Source organism: Lynx canadensis, chromosome D2 (assembly GCF_007474595.2).
Source record: "Lynx canadensis isolate LIC74 chromosome D2, mLynCan4.pri.v2, whole genome shotgun sequence".
NCBI classification, from domain to species: Eukaryota; Metazoa; Chordata; class Mammalia; order Carnivora; family Felidae; genus Lynx; species Lynx canadensis.
In genome coordinates, this window is record NC_044313.2 from 67,852,317 (window position 1) to 67,864,225 (window position 11,909).

An 11,909-nucleotide genomic window follows, 5' to 3' on the forward strand; every position below is an offset into this window, starting at 1 on the left:
ATTTGGGGAGAGTGGCACGGGACGCTCTGGGTCTTCCCCCCCCCCCACCCCCCGTACCTTGCCCGCTGCATCTTTTCCGTCCGGCTATTCCTGAGTAATATTGTTGGAGTAGACAACTGACACCTAACACCTGAAGGTCAGCAGTGAGGAGGTCCCAGCTGGCCATAGGGAAGGTCAGAGACCTGTGCTGGCAGTACTTCCCAAGAAGACAGGTCCAGATGGCAGATGCCGTGACAGGAGCCCTCTGACTAAAATGGGAAGAAAGAAGCACGAAACCCTGTCACGGGCCCCAAGTAATGCATATTCTGCCTCTAGTCAACAATTGCTGATCAAAGACAGAAACCCAAACCTCGGGACGCGGTTGTGTCCCTTACCTTCTCCGCTCTCATCTCTCAAGAGTGTACCTTTTGTCGTAATAAACTTTGCCACTTGTGTCACTTATGTGCTGTGCCGCTCGTCTGTCCTTGAATTCATTCTCGTGACAAGACCAAGAAACTTGAGGTTCTTGAGGTCCAGTTGGGTGGAGGCCCCAGAACCTGGATTCTCCCCAGTTGGACCAGGAACAATATCCTTTTGTAATCAGCTGGCGATCTAGTAAGTCAACTGTGATTTCCAGAATTCTGTGACCTGCTCTAGCAAATGAATTGAACCAAAAGACGGGGGGTTTGTGGTAACCTCCGATCTGTAGCCAATCCGTCAGAAGCACCGTGGAAACAACCACCTTGGACTTGCTGTGGGCATCTGAAGGGGCAGGCACAATTTATAGAACTAAGTCCTTTATTTTTTCCTTTAGGTTTATTCATTTAGTATTTCTAAGACAGAAAGAGAGAGAGCGAGAGAGAGAGAGAGAGAGAGAGAGCACAAGTGGGTGAGTGGCAGAGAGAGAAAGAGAGAGAGAATCGGAAGCAGGCTCCAGCTGTCAGCACAGAGCCCACTGCAGGGCTTGAACTCACAAATCACGAGATCACGACCTGAGCTGAAGCCGGAAGCTCAACCAACGGAGCCATCCAGGTGCCCCATGTGAGACTAGGTCCTTTATATGTGGGATCCGATAACATCAGGTAGATAGGGTCAGAACTGAGTTAGATTATAGGACACCCAGAGAGTGTCACAGAATTGCTTGATGTGTGCAGACTTCCCCACGTCTGATGTCAGAAGTGAAATAGCGTTGTAGTAGAGTATTGAGACTAGAGGAGACACGCAAGAGTGTGTTTTGTTTTACTTTTACAGGCTCTTTATGAAGTCATTAGCAAGAAATGGACCAGTCACAGCTGGAGATTATTTCCATTGCTATTCTTACTTTTTGGGTTCACAAATAAGGACTCCAAAGAGCCTTTTGTCTACGTGGGTTATTGGCGATTGTTATTTCCCTTCTTAGAAATTAAAATCTGTATGATGTTTCAGTAGCTTGTTTTCACTTCCAGTTTGAAAATCTATAATATCGTTAGGCTTTTAAAGAGCCCCAATGACTAACCTTAAAACATTCCGTTCATTTTTTTTTAAATTACGAATGATCGGTCTCAAAATGATGCTCTAACTCAACGGACATCATGATACTGTAAGCAACGTTCTGTTGCATAAGACAAAATAAGGTACGTTATTAATACCTTAATAAAGCTAAGTGGAAGCATTATTAAAGCTTTATTAAAGCTTTTATTTACTATTAAATGTGAATCATATTTCCCTCCATAGGATTATCAGCAGATTTCTCGTCAGAAACCTTAGAGGCCAGAAGGAAAAATGAATGTCAACCAAGAATCCTATATCCTGCAAACGATCCTTCAAAAACGAGGGAGAAATGAAGACATGCCCAGATAAACAAAAGCCTGCCCTGTGAGAAATGCTACAGGAAGTCATCCAGACTGAAGTGAAAGGAGGAACCCTTGGGTGGCTCCGTCGGTTGAGTATCCCACTCTTGATGTCAACTCAGGTCATGATCCCAGGGTTGTGGGATAAAGCCCCATGCCAGGCTCCACACTGAGTGTGGAGCCTGCTTAAGATTCTCTCTGTCTCTGTCTCTCTCTCTCTCCCTCTCTCTCTCTCCCTCTGCCCCCTCTCCAACCCTCTTTCTTTCTAAAAAGAAATAAACAAATACGTACGTACATACATACATAAAGGCATAAATACATAAAATAAATGAAAGGACACTAGACTTTAGGAATTAGTAACTAGACAGTAGTAGCTTGAAGCCATATGGAGAAGCAAAGTTAAATATGTGGGCGCTTATAAAAGCTAGTATTATTGTTACTTTCATTTGGTAATTCTGCACTTTTTCTATGAGATTTAAGAGACGAATGCGTAAGAAACTATCCTTAGTCTGCCTGGGGACACATAATACATAAAGATGTCATTTTGTGACAGTAACACCTGAAAGGGGAGGGAGACAGACTTGAATAAGAAAAGGGCTTTTCTATGTTGTTGAAGTGAGGCTGTATACATTTAAATCAGACTGTTAGGGCTTGAAGATCTTGGTATAGACCGAATGTTTGTGTTTCCTCCTGACAAGGGAAAGCTCTGAATCTGATGGCTTCACAGGTGAATTCTCCCAAATGTTTAGACAGGAACTGACACCAATCGTTTTCCAACTCGTCCCAAAAAATGGAAGACATTCCTAACTCATTCCATGAGTCCAGCATCCCGATACCGGACCCAGACAAAGACAGTACAAGAAAAGAAAGTATAGACCGATATCCCTTATAAACCTGGATGCAACAATCCTCAATACATATCGGATCTCTGGTGAAATTCGCCATAGAAAGGAAAGTCAAGTGGAAGCTCAAAAGGATACCCCTGGCCAAGAGAGTAAATGTTGTATCTAGCAGAACGGCAGAGATTGGTGGCATCCTAAGGGGTCTGACGAAGGCGGGCGTGATGTCTGCTTAATTCACCAGTCTGCTCCCCTCAGCATGTGGATGGCCGCTGGCGGAGGATTCTAGACCGGGGGTCTGCAGGGTACAGATTGCGGACGCAAACTGGCCAGCTCCCGTTTTTGCATATGGTGTTTACTCTTACAAGCGACTGAGAAAAATCAAAGAATCATATTTTATAACGTGCGAAAATTAAGAGAGATTCATATTCCATCATTAATAAATAAAGCTTCATCCGGACACAGAGGGACACTTGCTCGTGTGTGTGTCGTCTGGCTGTTTGGGGACATGACGAATCCCAGCGACCAGGTGATAACGCTACACTGTTTCAAGTGCCTACCACAGCGACCCTGAAAGAATACAGCGTTCGCGTGCATTATCGGACTAGGCAGTCGTCCCAATATTCCCAATTCCCAGGAAAGCAACAGTCACGAAAGGCAGAAATGTTATTTCATTTTTTAAATTATACCAGTGATTTGTAAAAAAAAAATTTTTTCTTTGTTAAAATGGATTTATTTTGAGAGGGGGCAGGGCAGAGAGAGGAGAGAGAGAATCCCAAGCAGGCCCCACACTGTCAGCCCGGAGCGCTATGCGGGGCTTGAACTCCCGAACAGGGAGATCGCGACCTGACTCGAAGTCAAGAGTCGGATGCTAACTGACCAAGCCACCCAGGCGCCCTGAAGAGTAGAAAACTCAAACAGGATCTCACAACACAGCCAATTGTGTCTTCCTCAAAATAAAAGTTGGAAATGAGGCTGCAACCCAAGTAAGTTGCCAAGTGGCTTTTATTTTGCCAAGTGAGGAAACCATTCACTGAGGGTGATTTAATTCAACCATGTTTGATCATGGCAGCCAAAGAAACGTGTTCAGAGAATACAAACTTGTTGAAGACTGTCGAATTGAGAACGTCGACTGAATTTCTAGAAAGGCACACTTATCCAGCAGAGGGCAGCATTACCCCACAGAGTCAACACCCTTCACCAGAAGGAGACCCCATTTAGAGGAGCTGAAAGTTGACGATACGCTCAATTGCCAAGATTTCATAACCAGCGTGTTAGCTTTTTTAATGTTCATGAAAACCCTGTAAGACAGGTGTTATTTTCGTCCTCGTTTCACAAGTCAAAAAACTGAAGCTCAGAATGGTGAAGTGACTTCCACAAGGTACTAAGTTTAAGCCATTGGTCTGACGCCGGGACCCGTACTTTTTCAGTGAAACTCAATTCCAAAGTGCTTGCTATGTGCCAGGCGTGGTCTAAACACCTTGCACGTTTTAACTCCTTTAATTCTTCTATGAATCCCAGCATTTAGGTACCATCGTCCCCGTTTTACAGATGAGGAAACTGAGATAAAGAAAAGCGAACACATTTCCTAAGGTAATTTCACCAGAACTGGGATCTGCACTCACACTGTCCGGCCTGAGTCCCCAAAGGCCATCACGACCCCGGTCCCTGCATTCTGCTGGTGAGCTCACCATATGATGATAGGCCGGGGTTTCTCAAAGTGGAGGTTAGTGTCACCTAGGAACTTTCTAGAGCTGCAGTTTTGAGGCCACACCCCAGACCTCCTCACTCTGAAACTCTGTGGGTAGAGTCCCCTGCTCTGAGTTTAACGAGCCCTCGAAGTGGTTAGAAGCCATGCTAAAGTTAGACGCTGGAGTGTTTGATTCTCACCGTGGTCCTCACCCCTACAGTGCCCTCAACACATACAAGTAAACGTGTAACACACCTCTGTCCGTCCGTACGTTGAATAAGGGATGCTTGTGAACATACACAGATTTTACGGGTCGAGGCAAAGGTGCTTGTGTTGAATCTGACTCTTGGCTTGCTTTTAATTCCCAGGAGCAAGTTTTCTGGATGTGGTCTTTGGATACCTATGTCACAAATTATTGCAACGGCAATACCCTTTCTTGTTCCCGCCTCATGGCTGTGTCGCTCTTCTCTCATTATAAAGCTTCCCCCCCCCCCCAGGGTGCCTGGGTGGCTCAGTTGGTCAAGTCTCCCACTTCAGCTCAGGTCACGATCTCCTGGTTTGTGGGCTTGAGCCCCACGTTGGACTCTTTGCTGACAGCTCAGAGCCCGGAGCTTGCTTTGGATTCTGTGTCTCCCTCTCTCTCTGCCCCTCTCCCACTCACGGTTTGTCTCTCTCTCTCAAAATAAATAAACATTAAAACAAATTAAAAAAAAAAGAACGAAGGTGGCCTTCCCACACCCACCCCTTACCTGAGACTAATAAGAAGGAAAGGGAACTGTGAAGAATATAGAAATAGCAGATATAAGGTACAGCCTCCGCCACTAATGCTGAGAGAGGGCGCCCAAGGAAGGCGTCCCCACCAGTTGGGGAATGTGACTTGAGCTGGACCCCAGCACTCAGGAGCCCCCTCTCCTGTTCTGGAAATGTGGGTTCCGTTTGCCTTTTCTGTTCCCTGAGGCTGCTCCGAGGACAGCCTTGAGATGCTGAAAACGCCTGCACAGGACCTGTGACTGAGCCCAGTCAGCGCCTCTTTGGAAACTTTTAAGATTTGGAGGACAGGTGCAAGGATCCATTTCTCTTGCTGAGCCCAAGACAAGCCTCCTAAGTTCCCTTTGCTCTTATTAAAAGTGCTTCTCGCCACCACGGAGTGGCCTGCCTCTGTCTTTAGTCTCGCCGCGCCGTCTGCCCGCGGGGGCTGGTGTCAGATCACACGGGGAAAGCTCCTGAAAGGATTGGGAAGCTACCCCCCCCCCCTCGGTAGGGAGAGCATAGCCGTGGCTCACCGACTGTGGAGAAGGTGCTGTGGTGCGAAGCTGGAGGAACTTTCTGCAAACCCATCCTCTGTAACCTTTTCTAAATCCACCCTCCGGCGTGCTGGGAAAGCTGAGTCTCACTTCACTTACCATGACTTTATTGCATCACCTAAAACTAAGACCCGTTAAATGATGGAATGCCAGACACATCATTTATGGTGAGACACATCCCGATTTCAGAGATACATCCTGATTCCAGAGATACAGTTTCTTTTCATTATATTTTTTAAAGTTATTTATTTTGAGAAAGCTGGCTCATGTGCCCCTGGCTTGTTCATTTCTCATCTGACTCACCTTGACTTCCCTGCTCTTGGTCTCAGCTTAATCCTAAGCCTGGAAGCCACCAACACAGGGTCACCTTTCTCTTCTTCTGCTCTTCTGTCCTATTCCCAAACAAGACAAAGTCAGGGAACCCGGAAACCCGGGCCAGTCTGGGCATCAGGTATGGCGAGCAGTGACGGTGGCCAGGGCAGATTGGTAAGGAGACTGCACCCTGATGGTTGGTTGTGTCAGACCTCCGGGTGGGAAATCCTGGAGGGCATAGGCAGAGCAGTGACATCTCTGTGTGGAAATAAAGAGCCGGGACTAGGGAGGCAACGGGTATTTCCTCTAGGTTTCACCAGCCCTTGGGGGAAAAATACGCGTCAGGTGACACAACGGGCTTGAGTCTCTGAGAGCGTCACCGCAACACCCCCGGCCCCCCCACCTTTGCTGTCCCCACCTAGTAGGGTCCTAGGTCCTTGAAGACCTGCTGAGTGGCTCTCCCTGGTGGTTCACAGCTGGAGTGGGACGAGCAGCTTCCTCCCTCCACTTGTCCTTGGCCGTTGGGGTGCTGCCCTGGGTGACTGGGACAAAGCGGGGCCGGGGACAGCATCTCAGCCCAGAAACTCTTAGGGGTCTGTGTTTGTTGCATAAAAGCCTCTGTGCTTTCTTAAAGACAAAATGTTGACCTTGAAAAATGAAAGGTGGCACCTCCTAACTTTTTTTCTGAGAGCCGGCACAAGGATCCAGGCAGTGTACGGAGAGACTGAGCTTGTCCACCAGCTTTTCGGAGGCCCTGTCTCTGATTCCGAACTTTGGAACTTGTGAGAAGGTACTGGTAGGGTAGAACTAAAAGGCCTTGCCTTGTTCGAGTACAATTTTAGCTTAGATTTGATCTTCCAGTTCCTAGACTTATACTTTGTCACGTTTGCCTGGCAGATGCCTTTTCTGAAGCCGGTGATAATGGCATGACGGTTCGGTGCGGACCGGGGTAATTTCCTAAAAGTGAAAGACCTTTTGACGTCTTAATCGTGAAATGCCTTTCTATCCAGAATTCTCCCCGAGTCACGGTGGTGCCTAAGGAAAGTGATTCACTCTTCGGGCGCCTGGGTGGCTCAGTCGGTTGAGTATCCAACCCCTGATTTCAGCTCGGGTCACGATCCCAGGATTGTGGGATTGAGCCCCACATCGGGCCCCATGCTGACTGTGGAGTCTGCTTAAGATTCCGTCTCTTTCTCTCTCTACCTGCTTCGCTCATGCATGCGCTCTCTCTCTCTAAAATTAAAAAAAAAAGAAGAAAAAGAATGTGATTCATGCTTTTGTGCCCTTAGAACGGAAAATCATAAGGGCGCTGAGACGCGTACTTAAACGCCACCAGAATGCGGACATGAAATTCATGTAACGACTGGCTTTTGAAAACCATCCACTAGCACAGAGCGGTCGGCGGGTCAAAGATGAGCCCCTTCTGGGGCCTGGCACTGGTCTTGGCAATGGAGGTAGACAAGGATCTTGCTGGGCCGAATGAGAAGATAAATAAGTCAATGGCAGGTATTGATAAGGGCAATGACAAGGATAAGATAAGGTCACGTGGTAGAGAGTGAGTGGGGCTGATTTAGCTGGGGGGGATCAGGGAAGGCCTCTCTGAAGAGAGTGATGTTTATTTTTTTGAATGTTTTTATTTATTTGTGAGACAGAGAGGCAGAGTGTGAGTGGGGGAGGAGCAGAGAGACAGGGAGACACAGAACCTGAGGCAGGCTCCAGGCTGTGAGCTGTCATCACAGAGCCCCACGTGGGGCTCGAACTCACGAGCCGCGCGGCGAGATCATGGCCTGAGCCGAAGTCGGACGCTCAACCGACGGAGCCACCCAGGGCGCCCCCAGAAAGCGACGTTTAAATTAAAACCTGAATAGGAGCGCCTGCCCGGAGCCGGCGTGGGAAAGGCGCGGGCCTGGCATTCCTGCAGGTGCTGCAGCTGGCGGCCCGCACTTGCCAGCTTGGGCCTGAACTTCAATAAAATTGTCCGTTCGTCCATGACCGGGGCCATCGACACCACTGCTGTCGTCAGCGAACACCTGCCAGGCGTCTCCAAGGTCAGCGCAGACCTGCGGAGGGAAGGCGCCCCCATCGAGCCCGACCCACCCGTGTCCCACTGGAAGCCCGAGGCTGTGCGGTATTACGAAGCCGGGGCCCGGATCGAGGCCGCCTTCCGGAACCACACCCACCGGGCAGACGCCAAGCAGCAGGAGGACAGTTACGTGATCTGCAGCTGCCATGCCAACGTCATCCGCTACCTGGTGTGCCGGGCGCTGCCGTTCCCCCCGGAAGTCTGGCTCCACCTCTCTCTCAAGGACAGTAGCATCAGCCACCTGGTTGTTCGGCCTGGTGGCCGAGGGGCGCTCAGGGCCCTCGGGGACACGGGGTTCATGCCTCCGGCCGGACAAGATCTCCCGCTCCTGAGGGCTGCCTGGAGGACCTGCTCCCTGGGCCCCCAGCCTGGTTCGCCCGGGTGCCGCCACGGACGCGGCTCCTTCCCCGTCTTCCCTCCACAGGCTGCGCTGCGGTGACGCTGTTCCTCCGGGAGGAAGGTGAAAAAGCGCGCACGTCTTTAGTGTCTAAAACGGGGCGTTTCGGTCTGTACTTCCGACCCAGGATGGAAAAGGGAATCGTCCCGAGCAGATCAGCCTGATTTCTGTCTTGGGGTTCTCTGCCCCGTCTGCCAGGACGGGGCCTCGCTGCCGCCGTCTGCGGGGACTACGGCCAGTTCGCACAGGCGTCTTTGGTCGTGACCGCTGTTGGCCACGGGAGCCCCTCGAAGCTGTCGGCAAAGCCCACTAGGCACGAGGGGCTCCCCGGAGGAGGGGCCGCCGTCCAGAGCGCTTCCGTTCAGAACTTGTCGTACGTTCTTCTCATTTCTTAAAACTCTCTCTATCACTTAAGTATTTGTCAGTGAAAGATTCTGTTCCTCTGGGTTCTTGCTTCGGTAACCACTCGGTCTGGGGGCCTGCACCTGTGACACCACGGGGTCTGAACTCCCCTGTGTTGTTAGGCCTTTCCCAGCACCTCGGAGCAGCATGAGGGTGAAGGACGGGACCGGGGACCGGAGAGCCACAGTGCAGCCAGGGTCCTGTTTCAGGAGAATACTAGACACTTCAGTCTGCCTCTGGCTGTTAAGCCTTTACACCTACGGATTAAACTGTTTAGACGGGATGTGTCCATTCCAAGTATTCTGTCCATTTAGGAGAAACTACAATTCCTGTGAATGGTTATGAGCATTTTCTGCGATCAGCGCGACTAATTGGGACATCTGATCCATTTCTCTCTAACTTTGGAAATAACTGCCAAAGAAAATTTTATTTTACTGGTTTTTTTAAAAAAAAAAAACCCGAGTAAACATCTTTGTCAAAAATTGGCCCAGCCATGCATCGTTCCCACCATTTCCTCCCCCCCCTCCCCACCCCCGCACCCACCCCCATCCTCAATAGAACTGGACTAAGGGGTGGTCCCTCCACCTCTGGGCAGCTGTCCAGAGTGCTAACAACTAAGCAGAACAAAAACCTTCCTGCGAGAATTCAGCAAAGTGTAAATCGGCCCTTCTGACAGAGTTGGGGAGAACTTCCCCGTGGGAACAGAAACTGCTGCTCAAAGCAGATCCGTCTCTTGACAGGATTTTTGCACAGCTGTCATGCGGCCTTAGCCCGGCAGATTGGAAAAGGGTGGGGACGAGGCTGATTACGAGGAAGGAGAGATTTCTTTTACTAAATATTAACGCCTTCAGTATGCCTCTCAAAAACGTCATTGCTTGGAAAAATCATGAACGAGAGAGCATGAGCTCTCATCTCCTACAGTCTCTCCTCTAAGAAGGGACCAATGTTAGAAAAAAAAAAAAGCCGATGTAACAACTGGCTCACAAGGCAGTAAGAATTGCCACTTACAGGCCAGTTCCACGTTTTCCTGGAACATTCTATGATGGCTCGCCTGGTTGAGATCCTCTTCTCCATCCTCAGCGTAGATGACTTACCATCTTTTTTTTAGGAAACGAAGACGTGTACATATTATTCTTATTGTTCGATGTGAAAATGTGAAGTTAAAAATATGTCAACCGAGGGAGAAGGATAGACAGAAAAAGGCACTTTAAACGTCACACTTGCAACTTTCACATAGAGATTACTGCCAGGGCACCCTGGGAAACCAAGGGGTCGTCTCCGTAAGACTTGGCATCTATTTGTTTTCATTTTTCCAAAGAATTTACATGTTGTGATTAAATACAAATTTATTTGATAATAAAACTGAATTCTGTCCGTGTAAAATCTTTCCTAGGAATGTATACCAAAGGCAAGACGACTATCATGTGGGTGCGGTCATATAGAAGTAAACACTCACGTGTGCCTATGCATACATTTGAAAAAGTCCTTAAACGGTTGAAAATGACTGCACTCACACACACCAAATGTGTTTTTTTTTTTATTTTTATTTTTTACATTTACTTTTTTGAGAGACGGAGTGCGAGCGCGAGTGGGGGAGGGGCAGAGAGCGAAGGAGACACGGAATCCGAAGCAGGCTCCAGGCTCTGAGCTGTCAGCACAGAGCCTGCCTGACACGGGGCCGGAACCCAAGAACAGTGAGATCATGACCTGAGGCAGAGCTAGATGCTCAACCAACTTAGCCACCCAGGCTCCCCACATACGCTAAAGGTTTGAGAAAACAGAGCAGGAAATCTGGGGCGTTCATTTCTTTTATTCATTCATTCATTCATTCATTTAAATTTACTGAGGCCTTCATTTCAATAGGCTTTTTCATATTCAAGAAAAACTTTTATTAGCACAAGTTTAACCCTGTACTTAACGTTATGTAATTTAAACTCTATAAACTTCAATTGATCACTACAATTCTAAGTCAGGATCAAGCTTGGGTCACAGTGACCTCTCTTGCTAAGTCAAAACCTACCGATGGGTGTGGGGACAGAGCTGTTCCCTGAAGGAAGATGATGCACGTTCCCCGGATTTACAAGGCAGCAGTGGGAAGAAAGTGAATTTAATCCACCCTAGTGCACGATTCACTGTGTTCATGAGTCATCTTTGCCTCAGGAGGCCAGGGGAGGTCAGAATTTTTACCTGGTGGTATGACCTAGACTATTCCGGTACTTTTCCAAGCCTGTTTTAGTGGTCTGATCGGTTCCTGGGCTGCTATAGTTTCCCCCTGACCGGTCCTACGGGGTACGGAGTACTAAGAGACACTCAGTGAATGGCCTGGCTTTCGGCCATAGTTCTCTACTCTCCATGGGTTGCAGTAGCCTAGTTTCTACCCGGTAATCAGCATCAATCAACACGGCTCATTCTCTGCTTTTTGTGTCGTGGCCCAAAGGTACCCAAACAGCCAGGGCAGTCTCCGCTCTCAATGTCGCGTTTACTTGATTAAAAAAAAAAAAAAAAAAAAAGTCGTGATTGAAATATGCACGTCAAAAATGCAAACATTTTCAGTGAATGACAGGTTGGCACAAAACCCCACCCTACACTCACCACCCAGCTCAAGAAATAGAACATTCTTGGTACACCAGGAGCCCCTCTCTGGATCCCTTTCCCTCCTTATTTTCCCACAGGAAAGCACAGACCTGCCTTCTCAAGCCGTGGATGACTTTTGTCTGTTTTCGAGCTTCGTATGCATGGAAACTCACAGCACGTACTCTTTTTCCATTGCTTTCTTTTAGCTCAACGTTATATTGACGAGATTAATTCATGGTTTTGCAGGTATAAATTAGTCGCTTGCCCTGCTGTTGGAACACACCCTCAATTCATTCATCCATCCCATTTGTAATGGAATTATCTGTTGATGGACCTCAAGAGGTTTCCAGCCTTAGGGCATTCCCAGTACTGAGGCCTCAGATTTCTTGGCGTCCAGGCTCCTGCATTTCTTGTGGGCACATCTAAGCTTGTATTCCCGGGTCTCAGGGAATCCGCATGTTCTACTTTTGTAGATTCTTCCGAATCATTTGTCCAAACTC

General features: G+C 48.4%; 1 protein-coding gene across 1 annotated transcript; it reads left to right on the top strand.

Annotated features, from left to right (window-relative positions):
* The first annotated feature begins 7,365 nt into the window (after positions 1-7,365).
* On the top strand, positions 7,366-8,368 carry LOC115526935 (serine/threonine-protein phosphatase PGAM5, mitochondrial-like). Its single transcript, XM_032595165.1, is given in 3 exon segments — positions 7,366-7,493; positions 7,875-8,340; positions 8,342-8,368. Coding segments are annotated over 3 exon segments (621 nt in total).
* Positions 8,369-11,909: the final 3,541 nt, after the last annotated feature.